Consider the following 27,639-nt stretch of genomic DNA (forward strand, 5'->3'; position numbering starts at 1 on the left):
GTGCGAGCAGGCAAACGCGCAATGTGTCACTTTCACACTGGCACTAGAAGTGGGGTTACAAAGAATGGGCCTCTCTTCATCTGTGATATTTCCGCTATGGTTTTACATGCCGAGGCTTCCCTCTGTGTTTACCCACACAGGATTACCACCTTCTGTACTCCTGGAATGACATAAAAGACCTTGCTTCACCTATTATTTGCTCACTGTTCCAAACCAATAAAGTCGGAAGAAATAAACATCCAAACCACATGGTAGTGGTACACAAAGTCCTTTCCAGTAACCAGCAGGTGCTTAGCCGCGCCACACACACATCAACACACACACACACACACACACTGCACTTCACCCCTGTGCCCGATGGCTGGGCGAGAGAAAACGGTTTATTGTCATAATGCAGCCGAGGAGAAAATATTCCCTCACTCATGGGCCATTTATTTTTCTAAATGCAGATCGGAACTTTTATTGAATTATGCCTGAAAGCTTGTAATGGGTCCCTCCTGTGTGGGTCCGAGTAAATATGGAAGAGCGAGGACACACAGAGCGAGCATTTTACTTCCCCTCGTAGGTAGGTAAACAGGAAAGACGCTTGGCTGGTGCATTTAGCGGCTCGAGGGGAGAAAGGAGGGAGGCGAGCAGTGGCGTTGGCGGCGCGTCTGGGGCATTCTCACAAAACGTCTTCCTTGGCGGCATACTTGCATGATCGCAATGAATTCATAGTGTTGTCTTAGGCCTCTGTAAATAATTTGGTAATTCATAGTGTGTCTGGGTGATCTATCTGGCGTCAGCAAATATAGGGTGGAAATTTTTGTCTGAGTGGAAAAAGAGAGGGCACTTCAGCCTGAAGCTATTGTGGCTTTCACAGACATCAGCTGGCTTAAAGAGAACATTTACACTCTTTCACTTTGACTATCTCTTGTCCTCCCTCTTTTGGTAGTAGAAACGGGATTAAGAATAATTATCGAGTTAAATTGCAGTGAAAATGTAACATTTATTCAAAATGTGTTAGAATAAAATTTTGAGATAAAATTGGCTTTCTTACTTATCACTGGGACCAAGTAGTAGAGTCAATAAGTAGAATCACCGGCAGCCAGCTAATCAACTGCTTGGTTCGTTTATACTGTATAAAATCATCTTTTTCGCATCTCTGTGTATGAGTGAGTGTTACCTACAAAAAGACAAAGAGAAGTCAGGAGTGTGTGCAGGCCACCATGTCTCCAGGTTATGCAGTTCATCAGACAGTCGCAGCGCAAGGCATTAACAGTCAGGAAAGCACCCAGCACACGCCCTCCCCTGGCACTGATACACCCGCAGGCCTGTCTTTCAAAGACACCCATCTCCATTTTCAAACATCAAAGTTGCCTTTGAGCGAGCAATTCGCACCGAGGCCGAGCCTTTCATGTGATTTGTGGAGCAGGGGCGTGGCCCACGTGGCGCCGACTTAAAGCGATGGAAGCACCTGGCAGGTGCATGAGAGGCACAACGCTTACGCGCGCACACGCACGCACGCACGCACGGGGGCAACAACATCCAATAGAGCCTTTTGTTGACTTTATGGAAGGACTGCAATATCGTAGGAAAAAGAAGCAAATGTCATTGTGAGTCTATTTGCATACTTTGGACTGAATGTGTGCCAAATGCAAATAGCCACACACACACACACGCACACACGCACGCACACGCACGCACACACGCACCCATTCAGTGGTGTTTTGTTGCCTGTATTTATTCGACTGGGTGTGTGCAGCTACCTCCAACTCCAGGAGTATAAAGGCGGACTTGGGGTTTGTGTATATTCGTACGAGTGCATGTGTGAATGTGTGTTCATAATCATTTCAAGTGTCACTGTATGATATATTTCAGAAATTTGAGCAGTTCACTCACTTGTTCTATTCAGCAGCTCAAAAAGTATTTTGGATCTTTAGAGGAGGAAAATGTTTGGAAGCTAGTCTGGCCAGTTTGAATTCTCTAAAATATGTGAGTTAGGAATCGAGCTGTTCATTTTAAATATGACATTGACTTGAGAAAGACATTTTACAGATGACTGACATTTTACACTCAATTTTACATTTCTGACTGCCTCTAAAATTGACATACAGAGAGAATATTACTGACTTGAGAGAAAAACTGGCAGGTATTAATTTACCAATACTTATCAATACGTTTATGTGAATGTAATTGTGATGAATAATAGCACAGTTCAATCTACATTTTATCTCTCAAAGGTAACAATACACAAAGTTTAAAAATATTAATAAATGCTTCTGTGACAGCGTAAACACCGAACATGATATAAATCTTTCATATAATATTTAATCAAGTGTCCTGTGAGTTTGCACCTTCGACATGTGTTATATTAGTAAGGTGATGTCAGTCGCTGAAAATACAGACGGCCATTTAAAAATCCAACTTAAACGCGATGACTTCATGAAGGTTCTGATTCATCTGACAGCAAAGAGCGATGCAGCTACAGAAATACAAACAGCGCAGTGCATCAGCAAACCCGAGAGTGTATAGCGAGCGGCTGATCTCATGCATAAGTACGGCGTTGAGAAGAGCACCCAAAATATAGTTGGAGGATTCACCGGCGAGAGGAACCATGCAGGGGTGTGTGGTGTGAGGGAACTGATAGCAACGACAACCAATTTTTTTGAGTGTCTGTTGGTTTAAGTCAAAACTGCTTCTGAGAATTAGAAGGGGGAGGGGGGCTGGGGGTTGGGGGTGGGGGGGTGCTTTCAGTTGCGACAGTTGTGCTTCCAGTTTGGCCTCAGCAGAAGTTTGATAATAATACGACAGATAGATCGAGTGGAGTGACGCATGCCGGATGTGTGATGAGGAAATCAGCAGCGAGGGAGACAAAAATACTTGGCTGAACATTTGAGTTGGGGACATAAGTAATGTGAATTTGCAGCATGATGAAAATGAGCTGAATCATGACTATAATTAACAAACCCCTTCAGTGCCATGCAAGCACACAAACCCCCAACTATTACACAGAGCCACATTTGGTTTCTCCGCACGGCACTGAGGAGCGCACGCAATATAATGGGTGAAGGCAGGAAATGTTGGAGAGAAGCAGGACTGAAACGCACAACTGCCCCTGAGGATCAGACTTGTTATGAAAAAAAAATGGAAAAAATGTCAGTTACATGTGTTGGTAAAAGTGCCTCTCTGTCTTCCTTGCTTGTAAATGTTGCGCAGACGATGTCAACTGGTGCCTTGTGGTTAGAATTGGATTATTTTTATGGTCTTAATAATTTCTGAATGGCCGTGTGTATACATCATGTGCTTTGACATGACATTCTATCAATGTACTTTTTATGAGGCCCTTGATTTCCCCCTTCTATTTCTCTTTTGTGGCTCAGGAAGGTTCAACTAGACCGAAGAGGGCATTTGCCTGTAGCAATGAATAATAAAACATTCATTTACAAATTTAATTAGAAATATAATTTCATCCAACACAAACGCTTTACTAAAATTATTGTCAAAACATCATACAGAGAGGTGTTTGGAAAATTGAGGCACAATCAAAATGGGGTGTTTAAGCATTATCTTTATCGAAGTAAATGCGAATACAACTCTGTCTACACCTCAAAAAAGTTTGAACATTTTATACTATATTACATTGGGTGAACCTTCATGCATCCGTTTTGGCCGGGACCTAAATCGGTCGTGCCCTATATTAAACAGCGTCACCTTTTCGAAATGGGCCAGTGTAAAAGAAGCATGGGCACCCTGACGCCTCAGCTGGAGCCGTAACATTTTGACAGACAGACAGGAGACGTCCTTTATGCATGCGGTTATTTCAAGCGGAGACTCTTTGCAGATGTACATGTGAATGCACGCACATGTAAACACACACAGAATCAGATTGAAACTATCCACAGGCGCATATTCACTGTTTATTATTATCTGGTCCCGCCCTGTTTGCACTCACTGTTCTCTCGTCGCTGCAAATAGCGTGCAACCTTGCAGAGGGGCTGGGGGGGGGGGTGTCGGTGGGTGCTGAAGGCCCACTCTGAGTGCCCCTCGGCCCCTCTGCCAGGCATACACCCCTCCATGTGGCACATGATACCTCTCACGCCGTGCTCTGTTTTGACTGAACTAAATCCCCCGCTGTCCCAAATATCCCTGTGCACAGACATGAGCGCAAGCTCCAGCTATCCGCTCGTGTGGACCGCTCGGAAACCCTGCACGCTAGAACCATTAAAAACTGGATCTCTCCATTGGAATGGTCATGAAATCCTACCCGTCCCATCTATCCCACCTTGAGCTCATGAAAAATGGCAGGCATCGCCTGCGCACATCAGGCCCTGACTCATCGAAGGGCTGCGCTGCTTCATCCGTTAAAGCATATGAGATTGAGAGCTTGACAAGTCGCAGCTTCCCTGCTGGAGATGACAGTTGCTGCGAGTCAAGCTGTGTGTTAAGTCAGCAATTTACTTACAGTTTATGGTTGGTCAAGTTTGACTCTTGGTCTGATTAGAAGGTAAAAGATATTCCGGTGGGTCAAGGGAGTTTAATGCCACTTTTTCACCAAGCGGTAGGATTGAACAAGCCACAATAAAATTGAGGCCGTAAAACTCGTAATTGTGGGACATGTTTGCAAGATGACGCCAGCTGTGTCAGCTAAAAAAAACAAAAAACATTTGGAGGCAATATAAACCACTAATGAAACCAACAAATATGAGAAATCTAAGAAGGACAACAATAGAGGACATCTATTGTTTAGTGTCATTGTTAACAATCGTGTCTACGCAAAAGATACTGAGGTGATTTGCATGAAATCTTGGATTATTGCGGAAGTCTACATCCTCACTTTTGAGTTATAAAAGGGTAAGCCCCCTGCCCCCCTGGAATTCAGTTGAATCTTCTACCCTAACATCGTACATAAAATACCATAACATAACATAACATGAGATTTTTCTTTTTTTTTTGTGGGCAAAAAGAAAATGTTCAAATGAAACTCGAAATAAAAAAGGCCATAAAAAGCATTTAACAGTCTTGATATTCACTAACAAAAAAATGTGCAACTCAACTATTTTTATCTTTTTTTCATTTATTTTATTATTTTTTTTCAGCGCTACACTCGTTTTAGTTTGTGCCGGTTTAGTACTTTGGTTAGAATCCTAATTTTGCATGTGTGTGTGTGTGTGTGTGTGTGTGTGTACCCCCCCCCCCCCTCCCCACAAAGGTGGATGTGCTGATTCTCTGATGACCCATCAACAGACTGTCTCTGTTGGTGACTGTACCACAGCAGCTGGTACCCCAATGTGTGTCTGTGCGTGTGTGTGTGTGTGTGTGTGTGCGTGTGCGTGACTGTGCGTTTGTGCATGTGTGTGCGTGTACTCACTGCGTGGTTCACGTGGCCCATCCACGGTGACCTTGATGGCGCGGTGGTAAGTGGCCACTTGAGGCGGTCCGGTGAAAACAGTGATGGTCAGAGTGAAGCTTTTTCCTGCGAAAGAGCATTGCATGTCATTTAAATGTCTGACTTTTATGTCATTGATTAAACGCCTTTGTTTTTTAACAGTTTATTGTTTCCTGCAGCCTCTAAGCGTCGGCAGCTTTCGTGTCGCTGAGGCCTTTGGCATTGAAAAATAATAAATGGAAGAAAAAGAAGGGGAAAAAAAGCACTTGGGACCACCTCAGTTGAGGGCCTGACAGTGGTTATATGATTTGGATTATTGAGAGAATGTGCTCCAGATTGCCAGAAAATGCTCACAGTGATCGTTTATTGTTCAACAAGGCGGGATCTTACTCCCATCTGCATCCAAGTCAGTGGAGGGGAGGAAAGTGGGGGGTCTCGTCCCATGCAGACATGAGAGAGACATCTCTTCTTAAAAAGAGACTGTGTGGGAGGAAGGGGGTAAAACCATGGTGTTAATTTACTGCCCAAATCATATGTGTGGGCTACCTTATAATTCAAAGACAATAGGCTGCTTCCATTGTTTGTGAACTTCAGAATAAAATACACAATAAAAGGCGCCTACAAAGGCCAGAAATAGTTCTACTGAGATTTAAAAAAATATATTGTAACATAGCTGGAAGACTTCTCAGACAATACAATCATTAAATCTATTTGACCCTTTCATATATTATTAAAAAGGCAGGGGTGCCTGGAATTTGTAGCCCCTGTGGGAAAAAATAGCTTTTGCCTCTATACCTCAATATGTAAATTATGCATTTATACGAATATAAACTTTTTAAATTATTATTATTATTTCGGTCCATTGTCCGTTATAGACATTTTATGGTCATTTGCACCCGGCGGTGCCCCTGACCATAGGCCTCATCATTATTATTTTTATTTGCAAAAAATAATTTGGCACAAAAACAATGCAGCGCAAGCTCGCGCACTCACGTCGACTTAAAGGAGGCCAGCAAAAATCAACTGAAAAGATGACGTTCGCCACTCTCCATCTCTCGGGATAGGCTCTCGCGGAGAGTAAATTGGTCACCCCGCGGATTCACAAAATCTGCGTGCACCCTCACGCACGATACACAAACCGCGCGGGTACACAATATTATACAGTTTGATTTTTTTTTTCTTAAGAAAAATCAACAGACAAAGGGAAAATGAGAAGATGCTTTTTAAAAGATTTTTTTTTTTTGTTTATATTTGATTTTGCTGTGACAGTATTTGTGTGCGCGTGTTCACCTCGTCCGCTCCTCCCAACGAAGCGCAGGTCGTTGAAGCGGGCCACTTGGTTCTTCATCACGGCGGACGCGTTCCTCAACTCGGCCGAGTAGTTCTCGTCGTTCCCGGCCATGACCGTGACCAGGGTGCCGTCAGGGACATCGCCGAGGGCCACAACCTGCATCCGCGAAGAAAAAAAAACGACTGGACCGTCACCGTGGAGCCCCCAAATCTGCATCCTTTTATAAATATTTTCCCCATCACCATACATGATTAGAGCTGGGAAAATTCGCCTGAAATCACGGTTCCAATTCATTAAACTAACCTTAAATATGTGCGTGTCATGTTTCTATTATGCTAATTTATTATTATAGATGCAAACGTATGGCGACTTTGTTTCCCATTTAGGCGCCAGTTCCACATCACGTTTTGTATCCATTCTAATTACAATTACATATGCTTTTTTTTATATTTAGATAAACGTGTGTTTAAAATTTACAACTGGATTTCTGAATTAATTCACGTTTAAAATTATCTTCATTTTGTCATGCATAAATTAGTTCAATTGCGCTTTACGTATATGGTTAACAAAATCATAAATAATATCTTGCCTTAAAAGCCACGGGCAGGGTCTTGTTGCACCTCCAGTGAGACGGCAGGACTGAGCATAGAAAGTTGGGGCTGTCGGTGCGGACCAGCTCGCCGGCGTGGTCTGCCAGGACGTCCACCACATTCCTGGTGTCGGGTCTCGCCCTGAGCGGGCCCGGGGTGGCCATGGCCCCGTTGCCGTCTACGAGCTTACTACAGGTGAAGGACGCGGAGGGCGGCGTGAACCGTCTGGTGGTGGGCGGCTCTACGGGAATATGCATCACAACAACAGCTCGGGTCAGTGTCAAACTGACGGGAGGGTCGGTGCCGAAGTTTGCACAGCTCTTCAAAGTCTGCTGTCTTCTTTCTTGAGTGCTGAGGATGAAGGCGACGGCGCAACCGACGGAGAGGAGATCTCTCAACCACAGATTTGAAAAAGGGATGATTGAGCGCTAGATCATCTGGTATTGAATCACTAAGAATGTCTTGTGACACTCGTTAAATGCGTAATAGCAGTTAAGGAATATAGAGTTTGACAACGACGAAGAAATCCAGTCGTGGTGTCAAAAAAAAGTCCAGCTGACTGACTTTCACGTCTCAATGATTGCAATATATCTAAAAAAAAAACAGTTGATATAAGGTACTTCAGATCTCACAAGGCTCCAACAAAACAGCTACAGCACCAGCGAAACGGTACCAAGTGTCCTCCCGCGCGTAAACGTGCGTAAAACTTTATCCAGGTCCTCGTCCCAAAAAGAAAACCAAAAAACACCCCAATCGAGGGGCTGCCGGGTGCCTGCAGAAGTGTTTCACTCCAAGTTATCCACCGCAGAGCAGATTAAGGACGCGCGAAGACGTCGCGAGGCTGAATGGAGAGCTCAAGAGTGCCGCGTATTATTTTACCCGAGTCATTTTAGTCTTTAGTGGTCGGGAGAGTGGAGATGGTTTCCACCAATGAATCTTCTGGGTTGGGCTTTCAGCAGACCAATCAAAGTCTCCGCCGCCGCTGCTTCTTCTGCCTCAAACTCAATTATTGAGCCATCTCTTGCTTTCATGTCTATACGTTTTGGACAAGAAATGACCAGTGTTTATCCTCTTTTAATGAACAAAATAGCGTTGAAAAACATTTGGGGTAAACTTCAATTAGTTTCATGTCGACTATGAAATGTGACATAAGTATAAGTAACACATATTAATTTCATTTAATCACCTGACAATTTTGGATGTCTGACAAAAAGCAATTTATTTTATGTAAGTCATTACTGACGAGTCAAAGCGAAACGTTTTCTCCAATATATTTAATTGAGAACTTGTAATATTGGGGGAAAAAGACAATTTTGGTGTCTTTTTTCTCATTGAGGCGAATTTTTAATGCTTCTCTTCACTTTTAAATCTAAATATATTTATTCATTTAAAAAAAGAGCCGAACTCTATAAATAACCGATTACACTTGAAGCGGTGAAGTAAATTGGGCAAACATGTTTAATGGATGAACGCAAGAGTGAATTAATTAAAGAGCAGCCGGCTCAAATCTGCATGCAGTTCTGCTTGCACACGCTAGTTGGCGCATTTGCCTTTAATTTCAAGTGGACTCAGCGTGGAGGGAATACTTTTTATCCATCTCGAAAATAGATCAAATGATCTACATAAATAGCCGCTAATGCCCCTAAATTCAACGATAGATTTTTCTATTTAATACCTTTAGGGAAAAAAGGTATATTTTTGCACCATCAATTTTAAAATACAACCCGCCAAATGAGAATTAAAATGATCTTGAATTGTCTGCATTCATTCGTTCAGTCGTAGCACACAATTGACTGTTACATGTTCACTTATACACTGCTGACTTTGTCATTAAATAATGTATTTTTTTTTCAACGTTTTTATGTATTTATTTTAAAGTGCTCGCCGAACAATATTAAAGCGGGCGCCTAATGGCATACGTTTGCCATGTAAGATTTCATTTATTAGAATTGTTAATTTGGGAATTTATAGCAATGGAACTTGTGATTTAGCAAATATAAATCGTTATAGAATTGGATACGAATTAAATGAAATGAATAAGAACTGCAATAGCTATTTAAAAAAAACACACACACACACACACACGCACACAAATAATTCACACATTAAAGAATCCGAATTATGCTTCCGGTGAAGCATTTACAATGAGGCTACTTCTTTAATCAAACAGTTTTAATTATTTTATCATCTTTAACTGCGCGTTTTTTTTTAAATCTCGTTGATCAAACACGTCTGTGCTGTATTGCCGTCTTCAAAGAGTATCATGATTGCCCTCTCGTTCTCATTGACAAGTCACAGGCACGGACTTTCACACAACAGTTGACAAACTTCAAAATGCATTCTCCGAGTTTGAGCTACAAAAGCACAAAGTATTGACATTTAGTAAAGTGTTTGAATTAACAATTTGATATATGTGAATTAAATGTAGTAAAATATATGCCATCAATATGTTTTAATGGAAAAATACATCCATGAACTATTCGTTGTATTTATTTATTCATTTATTTATTTATTTATTCGGAGGCACATTTTTTTGGAAGGCTTTCGAGCATATATTGAAAAGTGGTCGATTGCTGAATATTACTTCACAAGGACCCTTAGGGGGAAAGTATACATATATATATATATATATATATATATATGTATATATATATATATATATATATAAATATATATGTATATATATATATGTATATAATATTTTTAAAGCCTTGTGAATAAATTCAATTCTCACACTTCTGTATATTTTTGTTGCACACCACAGCAGAAGCAGACCACACACATACACACACACACACACACGCACACACAAAGGCAGGCAGAAGAACAAGGAGAGATGTCAGCGTCAAATGGACCCGCAAACTTAATTTAGTGCCTTGCTTAAGCGCACCTCGATTGCAGTAAGGATGTAGCGTAGCAGCCCCCCAACAATCGCTGCTATTGTTTGGTTCACAGCAAGACTCAAACCTCTCTTTACAAATCCTTTCAGAGGAGCCGGTGAACCACCACCACAACTGCCCCACCTTCCTCACCCCAACATGATCTGACCACATAACCTCTATTTCTAGTAAGGCTCAATGGGAACAATGACAATACTTGTGATATTTTAGTCATTGAGTTGGTTCATTATTAAATTGTGACCACACACTCCAGTTATATGCTCCGGCCCGGCCTTAATGTGGCCTGTCACATTTAGACCTCTGCATTTCAGCATTCACTTTCTACAGTTTCAGCCACATAGATCGGCGCTCGCCACTGCCCTGAATGGTTTTTAATGATTTAGGTGGGTCAGGCCTGAAATCAAGACAGAACTGCTGGGGGACATGCAAAACCTCAAACTCACCTCAGATAGGCCCCAGCATTATATATATATATATATATATATATATATATATATATATATATATATATATATATAGTACATTTGTCCAGCTACACAATTGTTCAGTGTGTTAACAATAATAATGAATAATCTAAGATAGTCTTTTCCACTTGTGTGACAAAATTATGAAAAATCCGTTACACCAAGCACCTGTGTCAACGTTATGAATTAATTGTTTTTTAGAGAATATTGTTAATTAAGGTTAGCTTCTTTTTACACTTTAAAACAATTCTTCAGTAGTAATGTTTTAATGGTAATTGTTTCTATTTCCATTCATGTCCTAAGAGGAAAATGAACTAAAAGCAAACCAGTCAGAAGTCGAAGAGCATCACGCAACTGAAAATGTTCATCCTTATGAATTCCACTGCACAGTTGTCCTCTCTGTGTTTAAAACCAAAAACAAACTGAATGTGACATGGCTCGCATAAGTCAAAGATCAAGTAATGATTAACACAACTGAAACCTTATTAACATGGAATGTAATTTTGTCGAAGACACTGAGATCTTTTGGGTTCATGCATCGATATGCCACCCACTCTGCCTCAGAGCCACTTAAAAGTCACTTTGAAGATGGGTGAAACCTCAGCTATGCGAATCCTCTCCCTGTTTCAAATTCATTTTTTTCAGTAGCTTGATAGAATCTATTAACCTATGTTCAATTTTGGGCTATTTTCAGACATAAGCCTTTGGATGGGTAGCTATTCATTTGGAAAGGGGGCTGTGGAGCCAATTAGACCTCGTTTGAGGTTGGGTGATGACCTAAGACAAAGATTCTATCTTTAGAGAGGCTGCGGCCATCACACATTTCTGTACATTCACAAATTACAGGGCAGGCTTTGGCCCTCAACCCACCGAATACATTCCTTCCCAAAAGTGTCTGCTCAAATTTCATCTGGAGGTTTGTGCTCAGTGGAAATATGAGTGCTGTGAATGGACAACTATGAAATGGAGTTTTATTCCTCCGGATTAAATTAGGACCACTTCAGGGCTCTGGGTATTTTTTTGTATGAATGATGAATTCTGCGGTGACTCTGGAACGTTGAGCTTGTTTACCCGTTCCTCCCCGTTGTGAGCCAGTATGCTATTGCATTGGACTTTTCTGCTCCATATAGTGGAGCGGAGTGTCTGTGATTAGATGATGGAATTCACCGAAGCCATTTGCACAGGTCCCCTCAAAGTCACTTCATACATTGTAGACAGGAATGATTTGTTGAATGGTTTACATTTTGGACTCTTGTTGCTCTGATCACCGCTCACTTTTGATTATACAACGTGTCAGCACGTCACATTTGCCGGTCAGTTTAACACTGAGCAATTAAATTGTTTATATATATTTACTGGTTTCGTTTGAATCACAAACAAGCCTGTTTTCAATAATTCTATAGTTTCAAGCCGGGCTTTGACTATCTGGCATTCAGAGACCTTGAAAAACGAACACATTTTTAGTCCTGAGCGTGGTTTTACGAGTGCTGGTTTGCCTTCTATTCCAGACTTTTGAAAGTGTTTGGACTTACAAGTAAGTCCATTTTTGTATTTTCAGGGTTCAATGAAAGCAATGTTACCTTCTAAGAAACCGACTGCTTGTGTATCCTTGAGATTTAGGAACATACTGTCTGTAGCCCTTTCCACCCTGGAAAAGGCACGAATACAGTACTTCCATTGGAGTTGTGTGGAGCCCGACGCGGTACATTAATAAAGATAATAATAACCTGGATTTATGCTGCACCATTAGGGGACAGAAATGGACCTTACTGTACATCTATTTCTGTCAAGCTTACTATAATTCAGGAGAGTTGGCAGGCAGACACGCAGGCTGGCAGGCAGTATAAGCGCATCGTCATTCCTGTGACCCGTTTTGCAAGACTGATTTTGCCTTAAGGTTGGTCGGGACAACATCTTGTTTTTCAAAATTGTGCTAAATGTGTCAAATACAAATAGAGGCAACTTGCTTCGGTCATGGATCAAAGTGTGGAAGTACAGGATGAAAAGTGGCCTGGCTGCCTCTCTTTGTGAGCTCAGGTGGTTGTGATGCAGCTATTTTTAAATTCACAAGCTGAGGAAGAAGAGAATAGAAGACCTGTGCCTCTCCAATGTTTACACTAGAAAAACTGGTGACGTAATTACACATACAGACCCGTGCAGAAGTTGAAAATAAACATCAAACCAAAAGATTCGACCTGTAATGTTTGATCAATTATTTCTTTGTTGTAACCATGTTTCTTGCCACTGCATTTGGGAAATCTTGTTTATTTTATGAAATTTCCCTTTATTTCCACCTCCTCATGCTAGTCACCATCTGAGTCACATACTTGTGGGCCGGAACACCCCGCCTCAACCAGGTTGTGGCTCAGATCAGGCAAAATGGTTGTTTTGGTCACTTCAGCACGAACATCGCGCCCGAGCGGATTTCACAAGTGTGCGCTTGGGTTGAGGTCAGGACTGCTGGCGGGCCACTCTCTTCTTTTTAATCCCAAATTGTGGACGACGACAAGCCTCAGATGACACCGCCCCTCACCATCACTTTTTCTCCATAAAATGGTGTGACTACTGATCCAGCAGTCTTGTTGTATTCTCAGAACTCATAACTAAACATAATGCTGTCATGTTTCCGTTCCTGTGTGGGTGCTGACAGTGCAAACATGCTTGGTGGTGAAGCTCAGCTGCCCTGGCAGGCCTACTGGGAGCCCTATGAGATTCGTTCTGGATTGTCCAAGCCAAAATGAGTAAGGAAGCAGTCTTCTTGAATAGCGGTCGTCTTCGGAGAGCGTTTCTGTCTGTCTTGACATGCATCCTTTTTACCAGGCATCACTTTGTCACACTGGGGGTACCAGAAGCTCAAAACGAGACACGACGGCAGCAACAGAAAAGACGTTGGCCTTGAAGATTTGCTCCATTTTAATGGCACTGTGTAAATGACCTCTCTGCACAATGTGAGTTTACGTCCCACTCAGTGAACGTTCACAGTGACATTTCCGAGTATGGATGGTTGTCTTTTGTCTCCTTATGTACCCTGTGATTGACTGGCGACCAGTCCAGGATATGGGCTGCCTTTCACCGGAAGTCATCTGAGCTAGGCTCCTGCTCCCCACAAGCCATGAAAACGGATGGATTGACCGATTGGGTGCAGCGTGCATGTTCAGTTTTGCTGCACTTCCCTCAATTGCGCGTTTGTTGCAAATGGGGCATTATTGAAAAGGGACTTTCTAACATGATGAATTAATAATTATAAATTAATAAACGTGGAATAATGTAATTAGATGTCTAAATGGCATTTTATATGCAGAATCACTTTTTTTTTTACATTTTCCTCAATTTCTACTCTAATTTTCTTATAATTCTGTTTAAGACTTCCATTTGTTCCCAAACGCTATCATGACTACATATTCACAGAGCCAATCTCGAAACTATGTACATGTGCGTGTTGTTGACGTCTCTAAGCCTGGCAGCCACATACACTGCAAGCGTGCCGAATTGGGATGAGACAAAACACTGGAGTAGACAATGAGCCCATCGGCCTCATGCATCTTTAATACTCTGCTTACGTTCTATAAAAGGTGCAGAGTGGAGCCGAGGGCTTATTAAAGCCTCCTGAATCAATTGAGCAAAATAATGGCTGTTGGGGGACAACTCCACCTATGTTTATATTTCAGTCTTCAACGTAAATTGATTTTTAAGGGCTTAATTTTGAATGTGCCAAACATTGCTGTGTCTCTAACATGTTATTGTGTGAATGCCTGACTCGGTGATTTTGCTTTTAATGGGAGAATACCGTTAACTTGTCGCACGAAACATTTTAGCAAGGTGCTTGCTACTTCTGTGAATTAAATGAAGGCACAAAACAAAGCAAAATACTTTTTTTTTATATGATTGTCTGGAAAGGACAAGTTTTTGAAACATCAGTGGGGGTTCAGAAAGGACCTTCTATGCCTCACTTTGTACCTCAAGATGTATTCCTTCTACAGTAAATAAAATAATAATAAAATAATTTGACACTGACATATTGGTATTATTAAATATAAAATACTAAATAAAATGTTTACAATTACCAACAGTGATAATAATTATAATCCTGAGGTGACAATTTGATAAGTTCATATTTTTTTCAACAAAACCATTCTATTAGTCAGTCCCAATATGGGTCAGTTATCTTTACAAATTATTAACACGTCTAAAGTGTTGAAAATGATTGTGGACCTTTATGATGGGATGTTGATGGCTCAACAAATGCTCTTTTTTTTGCTCGTGGGTTTCGCTGAAAAAAATAACCTTTTGGAGATGTGGCGATTCTGCCAGCGATATTCGAAGAGAATTGTGATAGCAGTAGTATGTTACATGAATAGGCAATTATGATGGAATGATGATATACAGGAAGCATTTTGCCTAAAAAAAAAAATCTCTTTACATTCACACACAGAGTCCAAAATATTATGTGTTGTTTAGTCATTTCTGATTTGAATATGTGACCTGGATGCATAGCTGGCAATAATTCCAGATAGAATAGTAGCCTAATATCCTTCCGTGCAACAGTGATGAACACACACAACATAATGAAACAGCGGCAGACAGTGAACAAGGCAGTCCTGGCATGACGGTGCCTTGTTTCTAAAAGGGCATTTTGGGATGACATCATTGCTATGTTTTGCGGAATGCGATTTTGTTTTCTCCACTGTTGTTGTGTAATGACCAAAATTTTTCCAAATTATACTTCTGAAAGTATTTGCCGTGAACAAGCATTGGAAGACGGGCTTGGATAGAGACACGCTAATGTTGACGAATAAAAACTAAACGGAGTGCCTGCTTCTGTTGAAAAATGACATTTGTATGAACAGTGATGGTCTGTATCGCGAGTTACACTCTGATATCGGGTAGCCCTCATTAGCTCAAGCGCGTATGCCCCTTGCCCCTTTCTTAGCACACACTCGCTGTAAAGCCCGGTGTCACGGTGGCTCCACCCTCACATCATCCATCGGGTACACTCACCCAATGATGACAGTTAGCAGTCTGTGATGTGGTTCGTGGGCCTGTTTATTCGTTGGAAATCCACTAAAAGTAGCACTGGAGTAGAAGCTCACCAAAAGGCCCCCATGCTATTATAGGAGCACTTTGGGCAGACTTTTGATCTGGTGGGTTTTGTAAATAAGGCCCCGCCTTACTGCGGCCACGGCTTTTCCATCTATATTGTTTAAAGTGAGGGAAGCTATTTGGTATCAACACTGCTTCGGAAGCTGGAACTAAATATTACAGTAAGCCAAAAACTGCTTTGCTTTGGACTTGTGCACCTAATGAGAACAAATGTTTTAAAATGAACATAACCCCATTCCTTTTGCGAAGGACAGAACGTTTTTTTTTTTTTTTATAGGATCTTTATTTACACTGTGAGCGTCCATACAACTTTTACATTCAAATAGCTTCCATAAATACATCAAGTCCCCCATTTTTTCAGCGGCGGTTTTTCACAAAAGCTATAATCATTTCTCATCTTTCTTTGTCTCTTTGTCTGTTTGTGTATTTGTGAGTGACAACACACACACGCACACACACATGCCGTGTTTCTCCTTTGCTGGCGAGAGCTTCTGATGCAAGGACGGCAATCTGTAATCTGTAGTAATTGCATGTTGCAGAAAAACATTTTTCCGCTGTGGTAATCGCTGCAATATGTGCAGTTGCGTTGCCAAAGTGACAGCACCCCCGCCCCCCTACACATAAACACACTCACGCCACACAGGATCCTGACTCACTCTGACTCTGCCGAATGTGTCCAATGAAAATTTTGGAGTCCATTTCTCAGGATGGCCGCAAGCCAGAGACACTAACAGAGACAAGTAACTGTTTTATTGTGACAAACCGGGGATTGGTGGGTGCACTCACACAGACAGACACACACACCTACGGTACTGCCATGTTGGATTCAGCTTCGGCAAAAAGTGTACAATTCCTGTCAGTGACAGTTTAACTGCCATGCAGACTTAGTGCCAGCTCCCACACAAAGATCAGGGGACGGATGTTTGACTGGTGCTTCACACTTGCCTAATCACTTTCAACTTGAAAACAGCTACTATATGCCAGGGGCGATTTTAGGATCAGAAGTTTAGGAGTGCTCAGCTCACGGCCTGGAGGTAACGTTCCCTTTCCCAGGCCCCTAAGGTGAGTGCGAAATACGTTGGACCTATTTTTCGTTAAATGCAATGAGCAACATGTATAACCTGTTAACAGAAAGTTACTTATATACTGTGTAAAACATTGTCTTTGTTTTACTGCGACCTAATCTTAGTTACATTATAATGTTAATGAGCATCAAGCTTGTTACGAGCACCTTGGCTTTAATATTATCACATGCACATGACCTAATAGCTATCTCTCTCGACAAATCAAGAAGAGGGCAATGGTGCTGTCTATGGCTACCTAAAAGTTTTCAGAGCCAGAAAAAAATGTCATGTGACTCCTCCCTAACAATGTACACAGTGAGGTAGTAATAAGTTGTAATATAATAACAATAGTGTGTCAGTATCAGGTGTGGGGTGGCCACTGGAATTTTATCCACACACACACACACACACATATATATATATATATATATATATATATATATATATATATATATATATATATATATATATATATATATATATATATATATATATATATATATATATAAAATATAAAAATATAAACATAAATATAAATAAATATGACTTGAGGGGCCTTAGCGATGTGCACCATAATAGATAGATAGAAATCCCTTTATTGTCATTGTACTCAAGTGTGCAACGAGATTAGAGGGCTCCCCTCTCCAGTGCAATACAACAATAATACAGACAAATATATAAATTAGATAGCAAACACTAATAAAAAGTAAAAAGGAGCACTGTGAGGGGGAGCTGTTAGCCGCTGCGTCCATGCGCGCCAAGCAAACAGGTGATCATTTTTACATGTCTCATCTTATACGAGCATCAATCAAGTGTTTTCTTTCTTGGAGAAGTGACTCATATTTGTCAAAGTTCCTCATGATTAGTGGAAGTTGAAGCCACATGAAATGTAACACATGCAGTGAGAGTCTGCGGCTAAACGATTACAAGTATATGTATTCATCAAGCCATCCATCGCCTCCTTTCTGACCACTTTGACACGTGTCAACGTGTTTTATATTTGAGGGCATCACTAACCTGAATTGACGGTTGAGTTCATAATGCGGGTTGACCTCTAATCATCATGCTACCTCAGAAAATAACCCTATTAACAGCTGTATCGTCGCCCTTTGCTTCAGCACAAACCCACACAAAAATACCACGCGGGACAAAGTTTTGGGATAACTGGTTATTACGTCATTACATCACCAAGAAGTGGAAATCCAAGTAAATCTATGGTTGTTACCTCTCTGGCGAGAAGCACTTTTCCAAGAAGACATTCCACCAAATTTTGGAGTGTGTCTGTTGGATCTAAGAAGGGGTCGGTTCGAAACCTCGATTCTATAACCAATGGCAAACATTATGAAATGACTTTAGGAGTGATAAACAGTACTTTTCATCAATCTCGCTTGAACTTTCTCTGATTGCGTTTGACAGATCAGCTTTGCACGTTGTGGTCTTTTCAAGAACCATTGTTTTCAATTTCCAACCAATATTTTCAATTGGATGGAGATCTGAACTATTTTTGGGCCAAGGATTTGACCTTAAGTGTTTTCACAATTGTTGCTCTATTTCTAGATGCATTATCATCTTGAAAAATGATTTCATCATCCCCAAATGTCTTTTAAATTGATGGGATGGGATTTTTTCATGTTTAAGTGTTAATGATGGCTTTTGTCTGTCTTTTCTGTTTTTATTTCAAATTTCTTTAGGTGTTTTCTTACAGTTCGGTCACAGACATTGACTCCAATTCCCCCCCATTTGTTTCGCTGTGCATTTTCTGGTTTTGACGACATATTGCATTAAGTCTTCAGTCTTGATCCTTAGATGTCTTCCTTGGGCCACCAGTATGCCTTGCCTTAAACAAGCCCTCCCATGTTTTTCGTGCTTGATCCACAATTTCGACACAGCTGACTGTGAACATCTTTTGCAATATTGTGTGGTGAATTATCTTCCCTCTTTTGTCTATATTGACATTTCTCATGTTGGAGCCATGATTCATGTCAGTCCACTTGGTGCATCAGCTCTCAAGGTGTGGTCACTCCCATTTAACTGGAGACGAACTAATTAACTTAAGTCGATGCAGGTCTTAGTTTGGACAATGGAAATTTACGGGGTGATTTTATGATTCCATATAGTTTTCCTATTCTTGGTCTAAAAATGTAACTAACACTACCACACCTCATGGATATAGCTTTCGTTTTGTGTCTTGTCTGTATCTGCTTTTTTTCGACAAATTTAAACAACCGAATGAACTGCTGTTGATTCCATATTTCTTTCCTGGGTTGGAGTCCATCACAGTGGTGTGTGTTTGACTATTTTTAATTTCAATTCTACTCTGCCCTACGCATTCAATCATACTACTGACTACTAACAGTCATTCTGAAAGAGAAATGGGTCTTCATTAACTTTTCCCGCAAAGCTGAAAGCACATAAAAGCAATTGTCTCAAATGTCATAGTTCATCAATTAAGAGGAGTGTCTTGGCAATTTGTCCGTGAAGTATACTGTGGAAATAAACTGTTACTTTTCTCAACACACATTCACGCGCACACATGCACACCTAGCCTACTGATCAGTAATGCTCAGCGACATTTATAGGCACGCAGTCATAGACACCGAGATTGCAACCAGACTGCATGTGCAAAGCTTTTCCTCTCTGGGCTGCTGTAGCCATCCAACCTCCCAGCAGTTGAACTTTCCTGTCTCTAATGGAGTCTTTCTGTCAGATCAAACAGCTCTCACTGACGAGGAGAGGAGACAGATCGTAGAGCTGGAAGCCATTCAGTCTGACAACCCAAACACATTTGACTGGCAACGTAGCCTGCCTCTACTCTCCCAACGCTGGAGATTCCACACAAATGCAGTTATGCCACTAGAAAGGGGGAAGAGGCGTGGAAGGCACAAAGACAAGGCCGTCATAGCTCAGTCTTTCCTTGAATGAAATTGCATGTGAGCCAAATATTAAGAAGCATGCTTGGCTTCCTGCAACCACCAAGTCATTAAAACAGAGTCTGTAAACCACATTTCTTGCAGCAGACAATGCCCCTTTGTGCTTGTCTCTCTCCTCTTGCTGGAGGAAACACTTTAAAAGTTCCGATAAGAGAGGGAAGATGCACAGAGAAATGAATGGAAGATGGATTGTGTGGGAGGAATGAAAATGAGTGCTGGGATTTCATATGTGGTCAATGGAATGAATGCCAGTTGAGGCATCTTTGCACTGCATTTCCTTTTGGTGCATTTGAATGGTTATGAAATCCCGTCTTGAGAAAAAAAACACTTTTTTTTTTAAAGATTGGACTGAAGTGATGTAAAGGTCCACCTGCAACCAGGGGTGTAGCGTATATTTTTCAGTGGGGTGGCCGGGGTGATACGTTACCTAAGTAAGGGGTGTCCAAGGTTGGCCGTGAAAGCATTCTTTATCATACCACCCACTGTCAGGGTTTTATGAAATAAAATTCACATATATCCACTTATTAAAGCCCATCACATTTATCATCAAGCAGGAGCAAGTCTTACTAAAAGGCAAAGTTTAGCTGAGCTTCATTTTCTAGTTCATGACATTTTCTTTCCTCTGTCTTTACTTTTGTGTATCTTTGTCTCCTTCGATCTCATGCATGGATTCACTACTTAACAGCCACACAGCGATCAAATTACACCCAAGGCCAATGCCATTTTGTATATTGTGATCAATATTCCATTCATGCAATCTGATCTAAAAAGCATAGACATAAAAATCTCTAAATTCTTCACAATTCTAAACATTGTTTTTTTTCTTATACTGCTTCCACTACTACATCCAAGTGAAAAAAGGCAGAGAATTACAAATAGCAACATTTGACACCATCAATGAGGTATTTATTTGCTTTTTTTTTTTTTTTACTGCGGTTATCTCCAATAGCTTGCCACTCTGGTGTAGCGGTTTTAGCTACCAAGCCAGAAAAATATCTTTCACTTTGATGCATTGCATTTCTACACCTCTGCACGCAACATACACAATAATGATAATTTTGTTTAATGAATGCGTCTTTGAAGGGATGGCCATTATGATATTTGTAAAGACAGAATTGGATACTGTTCTTGTATTGGAATTCCAGCATTTCACCTATTGTCGTCAGTGTTTGTCCCTTTCAGCTCCAAACATTACTGTTACAGGGTCATTCCAGGTTCTGTCACACTCATTCAAGTGCAAAAGGACTTCAAAGGGCCTCCTAAATGTTGAATTTGCATTAATTTCCCTCTTCAGAGGAGTTCTGCTTCCAGAGCGCCATCTGACTCACCGCAAAATCCATCCAGATTCCAGCAGCAAGCCCGGTGCTGGTTTCCTGACAAATGTCCATGCCACTTTTCTCTGCAGACCCGAGACAACTCTTGGAAAGTACTTGGCAGGCCCTCTGGGCTTTTAATTGTAAGGAAACAAAGGCGTGGCGACTCTCAGCCTGCATGTCAAGGAGCTCCAGAGCCTACTCAAACACACGATACTGTCATGCCTCGCAAAAGGAATATTTGGCAGTCGACGATGATTGTCAGTTATTCCAATTGACTTCTATATGAAATCTAATAAGGAAAATGAACCATCTCCACATGTCACATTTAAGAAAAAAAAATCTGCAGTGAGAACAAAGAGCGACAGCCCAGAATGCACCAGTTAAACTTACAACTCTGGGCTCCATTCCCAGACCTGCACGCACCCAATGGAATACCTCCTTTTAAAACTGCAATAGTTTTGGACTGGACTTGATTGGATTCCAGGAAACCACCCATGTGTCCGAAGTGACTAAATGTTTCCTCTCATCATTTTTGTCGCTAATCAGCCGTGGCGTTCCCTGCGTACCGTTAGCACCCAGGCCACATGGAGCTCGAACATGGTGAGGGCAGGACTTTCCCACTTTGACTCAGAGCCTGAGGCGTCCACATGAGGCTTCGCTGTGACTGCTCACTAATCCTCTGATTGCAGTGTTTAGGCCCCACTCTCTGCTGCTCCACGTCAAGGCGGCCACAGCTAACGACAAGCTAATGACACGACGATGACAAGGAGCGTTTGTAAATCCAATCAGTAGCATGGAGTCTGGCTGCCTGGTGATTAGGTTGATCAAACTCTGTGCTGACTGAACGACTGGCCCGCTCCGTGCCTCTTATGTCATCATACTGATTAAAGAGCCCGTCAGTCTTTCTCACACAAACGTCTTTCTGCCAGGTTGGCAGTGTCCACGGATAGCTGTCATGTTACGAAGCATTAGACAAATAGTATTTGTCATGCCTTTTAAAGGAACGGTCCAGTGAGGTTGGCCCATTTTTTCATTCAAAAACTCTCTTTCTGTATTTTTTGACCAGGAAAATGACAGAAATTTGCATTTTCAATTTTATCAATTTATTTTGGCGAAATAAGTGAGTAACTAATCTCCAAATGCCCCTTTCGGCTCAGATATATAGCTACACCCCGCTCCCTCTTCCCATGTCCTAGTGGGAGTCAGTGGAGGGATCAGACACAATTTGTCTATTCAAAATGATTGTACATACTTTGTACATCATTGATATGTCCACAAATGGTGTTTAATCTGCACCAAATTCACATGTCAAACTTTACTTCCGCCCACTTCAACCTCTGAAAATTACTGTTAGCCTATACATTGGTTAGTTAGAAGATAAGGAATTGACACAATGCATATCAGGAGTCTGTTCATAAAACAAATTGCTCATAGGTTGTTATATGATGCACTCAATAAGGGTAAGTAGACTTTTAAAATTAAAAGACTTATTTCGCACCCTAAAATATTTTTATTTTTATTTTTATTTTTATTTATTTATTTATTTATTTATTTATTTATTTATTTATTTATTTATTTATTTATTTATTTTTATTTTCAAATAACAGAATAAACAAAATGTCCAATGGATATCTTAATGTTCTGTAATGGCTATTTAAATTAAGTGTGTGAAAAAAAATACATTTTTGTCGGTTATATGTTTGTGCACCATGAGTAAATTATGAAACAAACAATGACTGAGGAATTTATTTTTAGAATAAGAAAACCAAAAACAAAATAATAAAAATAGACCAACATGCGATATGTGTTCTCTACTGTGTAATATTCCATTCAGGAAAAGAATGAAGCATTCAACTATCACTTCATACTGGAGTGATGCCATTTGTCATTTTAACCAACCCGTCATCAACCATGTGTTGACTGAGGAGAGCAAATATAATATTTTGTTAAATAATTGCTTGTTGTAGTGTGGTTGAGATTAGTCTTCATTGACAAGGAGTGAATTGTTGAAACTCCTTAAAAATAAACTGAAAACTTTTGTATAATTAAGAATGACTGCCTACGCTACATGAGTCATCTTACTTGTATCTAAGATGAAGACACACATTTGAAACATTAAGAGGGAAGTCCCTCATAGTTTTGGGTCAAGACCTGGAATGTTTTGTCCGCGCCGTGTGGGTAATGCCAAAAGACTGACACATGAGCAGACCATATGTTTGTCCTGACTCGCCTTTATGATTTGGTCAGACAGTATTTAGAAAACAACAAAAATGTCGCAGTCATCATGTTGACATGCATCCCCCTGACTCAGCATGAGGAAAGAAAAACAGGCGGTGAGTATGATAAAAATATTTGCAGTTTATGAGGACATTTACCATAAAGGTGCTTGTGACTGCTCTGACCATGAGACTGCCACATACAGCAGACGATGTGACCTCACACTACTAGACTACATCAGAGTCGACGGGGAGGCGACACTTGTGCTGCATGGCTGACAGGAGTCCATTTCATTAGTGTCTTTGACGGAACAACAACAAATGAACAGCTGACAAAGGACCAGGCTTAAGTTTACTTTGGGGCAAAATAAATACGGTATAGGGATACTTGATTAGTGTAAAATGGATCAGACCTAAATCATATAAAATATAATACTGTGCCAAAAATGCTCATCAGTGACGATTGTGTGCGCATAAAAAATAAAATAAAATAAAAAATAAAAAAATAAAATAAAAACTTTCCAACAATGAACTGATTCCGCCTACCTCAAGCATATTTGATTAATTTTGGTTTATATGGCTAATATTTATAATTTACACAATGTCCACACACCACTTGCTGATTTTAAAATGATAAAAGATGACTTCATTGTAATATCCTTTCACACTTTATAAAACTCTGTATACATTTTGACGTGGTACAGGGAAGAATTGCAAACACTCATCATGCACGCCTCTGATTACTCTGCAAATATCGATGCGATTGTCTCTAACTATGATGCCGACCGGTTAAATTGTCCACATTTTCAGCTCACGCAGGGTTTCAGAAAGTGGAGGTACATAAGACCTGTTCTATATGTCCCGTTGCTGTCATGGCATTGCAGAACAGCAATCTGGTAGGTGCTCAATAGGAAATCTTACTGAAAAACCTTAGTCACTACCATCAGCAAATCATTCTGGAAATATTTTGTTGATTAGCATACCCAGGAATTTGAAATAGTCAAGACCTTTTACAACACTTAGCAGAAAACGATTGTGAGTGTTTGTGAAGATAGAGAATGATGATTTTTTTTTTTTTTACAGGATTGTTCAAAATTGTTCACAAAGATGTTCGCCAGACATTCGGAAAACAGTTTTAATGGCCGCAAACTGTTTCTCTTGTCGCCAAGAATTTTTGAATATGATCACTTCGTCCCTCAAAGATGAAAATGCAGTGTATTAAATTTATTGAGCGCCGAAATGTAAAATTTATCAAAAATTATCAATTCTATTTGGAGTGGTTGAGATATCGCCTGACTAGGGGAGTCACAGAATACATGTGCTGAGGCTACGTGGAAGAAAAAAAGTTACAGAAAAGTAAAAGTAATCGGATTACAGGTACATTTAAAGAAAATATGGATTAGTTTCCAGAATGATATTTTTAGTGTCATGGAGTATTGTACATTCAGGGAAAAGAGCTGAAATCCCTAAACATTTTTATTGCAGAATAGTTAACAGTCTGTAAAGAAGTTGAGGAAAATCAGAGTAAAGAATCAATTATTTCACATTCTGCAGCATCTCCCATCCTATAATTATCTGCATTCTTCCGCAACTGTAATTATATTTCTTCTTTACTGGTTACAGGACCGAGTACTGGCTGCGATAGCATTTTAACCATGATTAAAGATTCTAATGTGGAGACATTTTTGTCGGTGACAAAGATTACGAATCTTGTGGATGAGGCGCTTTAGAAATTTCCTTGTGAGTAAAAAAAAATTTAAAATAAGAAAAAAAAATAGTACAATAGTTTCTTCCTTTCCAATACTAGTGGTTGAACCGACGGTGCAATTTTGGTTATTGCTTAAAGTTGATGGTCACATGATTTGTTATTAACAACACAACCTGGCTGAACTCAACACTGGTCAGACGGTTTAGCAAACTAGCAGCCATTCCTCAAACATGTGGAAATATTTTACAAAAAAATAACAGGTCTTTCCTCAAATACGACAAAACTATATGCTAGCTGAGGACCAGGCCAAATCTTAAAGTCAGCGATCAGCGAATTCACCAAATGCCCTCATGTCATATTGAAAAGACAATCTACAGTGATGACAAAACAATGACAATTCGCCAAAGTGAAAATGAACGGTGATCAACTACTTTTCGTTCAAGCCTTCAATATACCAGCCACTCTTTTTCTCTTTTCCGCTGCCTCTCCCACTGACTTACCCTAACCAATCACAAATCACACCCAGACATCAACAAGGTCCCACAGACAGGTGAATCTTCACAAACTCATGAAACAACAACTTGAGTTTTGTTTCGATACATCATTGCAAAGCTTGTTAGACGACTGTTAGCTTTGTGCTTAGTCACAAGGAGGCTTTGCGTCTCCTGCTCATGAGGTTGTGTGTAATGATAAGGACTTGAGTCAGCGGCCATGTGCCCTGAAGCAAATCTTTGTCCATTTCAAGTTGCAGTAAAGTTTTTTTCATACAATATGGTAAACAAGACTGTTATGTAATGTAATTATTACTAGGTCAATTTCTACTTCTAGTTCTCATCCCATGACAATGTTATAACATTCCAATTTAAAAATCATGATGTAAAATTGTGCTATCCATTGAAAATTTCACAAACTCTTTCTAAACTCGTATTATTTTCCATTACAATAACTATTCTCTTATTTATCTAATTTATATATTTATCTGAATTATTGTTGTATTGCACTGGAGAGGTGAGCTCTCTAATCTCGTTGCACACTTGAGTACAATGACAATAAAGGGATTTGTGATTTCTGATTAACATAATTTCCCTTCTCTTTAACATCCCACTCATTAAACACATTAAACTTCTTAACGGGAATATATTTCAGTTAGCGCAACCCCGTAGTGACACATTCCAAAACAATGTCATGCTGCAACTCCCTCCATAAAAATGGTGGCTGACAATGCCGAAACCACTTCATTAAGCAATGGACTGCCTTGAAAGGCGCTGTATACATCTATTATTAGTAGTAGTAGTTGTAGTAGTACTACGAGAAGTTTTACTATTATTGTTATTATGTTTTCATTACAGGATATTCATTAATAAATATACATGTATATTTCAAATAATAAATTAATCAAATGAGATACATCTTGTTACACGAACCAAAGAAAGGACATTTTGCGACTTGTTGACACACAATTTATCCGTTCAAAATAATACTTACAAAAACATCTTGTTACATTTTTACGTATAATTCTTATATAATTTTTTCAATAAAGTTTTTAAATTTCATTGAAGCAACATAAGCGATGATAGTGAAATTATTTTTTGACTTGAGCAATGCAAGCATGATTGCAACCAACAGTGAGTCCTGATGCAACTACCTCCACAAATATACTGTCGGGGATATGCTATACTGATTTATTTCATTTTTATTATCTTACAAAAGCACTACTGCAAAATCCCCTCAATCGCTGGTTTCCAGTTCACAGTCCTGGTATTTCATTGATTTTTTTTTTGTTTGTGGTATTAATTTGATATTTTCCCCATTTACAGCAGCTGTATCATCATCATGATCATCATTGTCGTCTTCATCTGAGTAAACAATTGCTCAATAGTTTTGTGTTATTCTTTAATCTCGCTCTTTCTTAATGTACATGCTCGAATGTTTGCATGATTTAAAAATGTGTTTAAAGACCTTAAAAAATTAAGTGCAGTAAAATAAATAAATAAATAAAAATGGAGTCAGGTTATCCCCTTAAAGACAATTCTCAATCATATATATAAATATATATATATATATATATATATATAATTTTTTTTTTCAAGCAACAGTCAGAATTTTACTTCCGCTAAACAATTATAATATATAGTATAAATTCCTGCAATATTAGATCCCCCCCTCCTCAAACATGGTGGCTACAAATTCTATGCTGAAAAACCTCCTACTCCTTCATATACTGTAGGAGGCTGAATGTATTGTGTAGATAAACTTTCACATTGCAGGGAATTTACTCGGGCAAATCAAGCTGCCGCTAAAATGACCTTACCTATATTACTACGCCGGAATGCATGCTGACTTTTGTGACTCAATTTTACAAAAACACATTCTTTGCAGTCAGAGGAACCTTTACAGCATAAATCTTTATCAGATTGGCATCAAGGAATTTTGCCCCGTGGTTGCTTGCAGACCACCAGAAAATTGTATTTACTACTACACTTAGCACGACTCGAACCTTGACCCACTCGAAGCTCAACATGGTGGTTTGAGCCAAAAGTGTAGAAGGGTGGAGGGGGCTTTAACATTAGTCAACCACATAATCAGTGCGCCCCTCTGTACTCGCTGCATAGAAGCCATCGTACTTGCAAGCCCTAAAAGTGTTCCCCATAAAGTTGTGTTGACAGACAGTGAAAACGGCGAGACAGACCAA

The 27,639-nt window shown here is 40.0% G+C and overlaps 1 protein-coding gene across 2 annotated transcripts in view; it reads right to left on the reverse strand.

The window, feature by feature from the left end:
- The window catches only part of runx3 (RUNX family transcription factor 3), a 49,779-nt gene that overhangs the window by 18,785 nt on the left and 3,355 nt on the right, over positions 1-27,639 (reverse strand). For both annotated transcript variants that reach the window (XM_088312471.1, XM_088311962.1), the window contains exons 3-5: positions 7,249-7,490; positions 6,659-6,815; positions 5,351-5,455 (exon numbers count right to left, since the gene is read on the reverse strand). In XM_088312471.1, the coding sequence (XP_088168597.1) occupies positions 5,351-5,455; positions 6,659-6,815; positions 7,249-7,490 (504 nt within the window). The remainder of the gene's footprint in view (positions 1-5,350; positions 5,456-6,658; positions 6,816-7,248; positions 7,491-27,639) is intronic.

Source organism: Idiotropiscis lumnitzeri, chromosome 1 (assembly GCF_059441095.1).
Source record: "Idiotropiscis lumnitzeri isolate Australia: NSW breed Sydney's pygmy pipehorse chromosome 1, RoL_Ilum_1.0, whole genome shotgun sequence".
NCBI classification, from domain to species: domain Eukaryota; kingdom Metazoa; phylum Chordata; class Actinopteri; order Syngnathiformes; family Syngnathidae; genus Idiotropiscis; species Idiotropiscis lumnitzeri.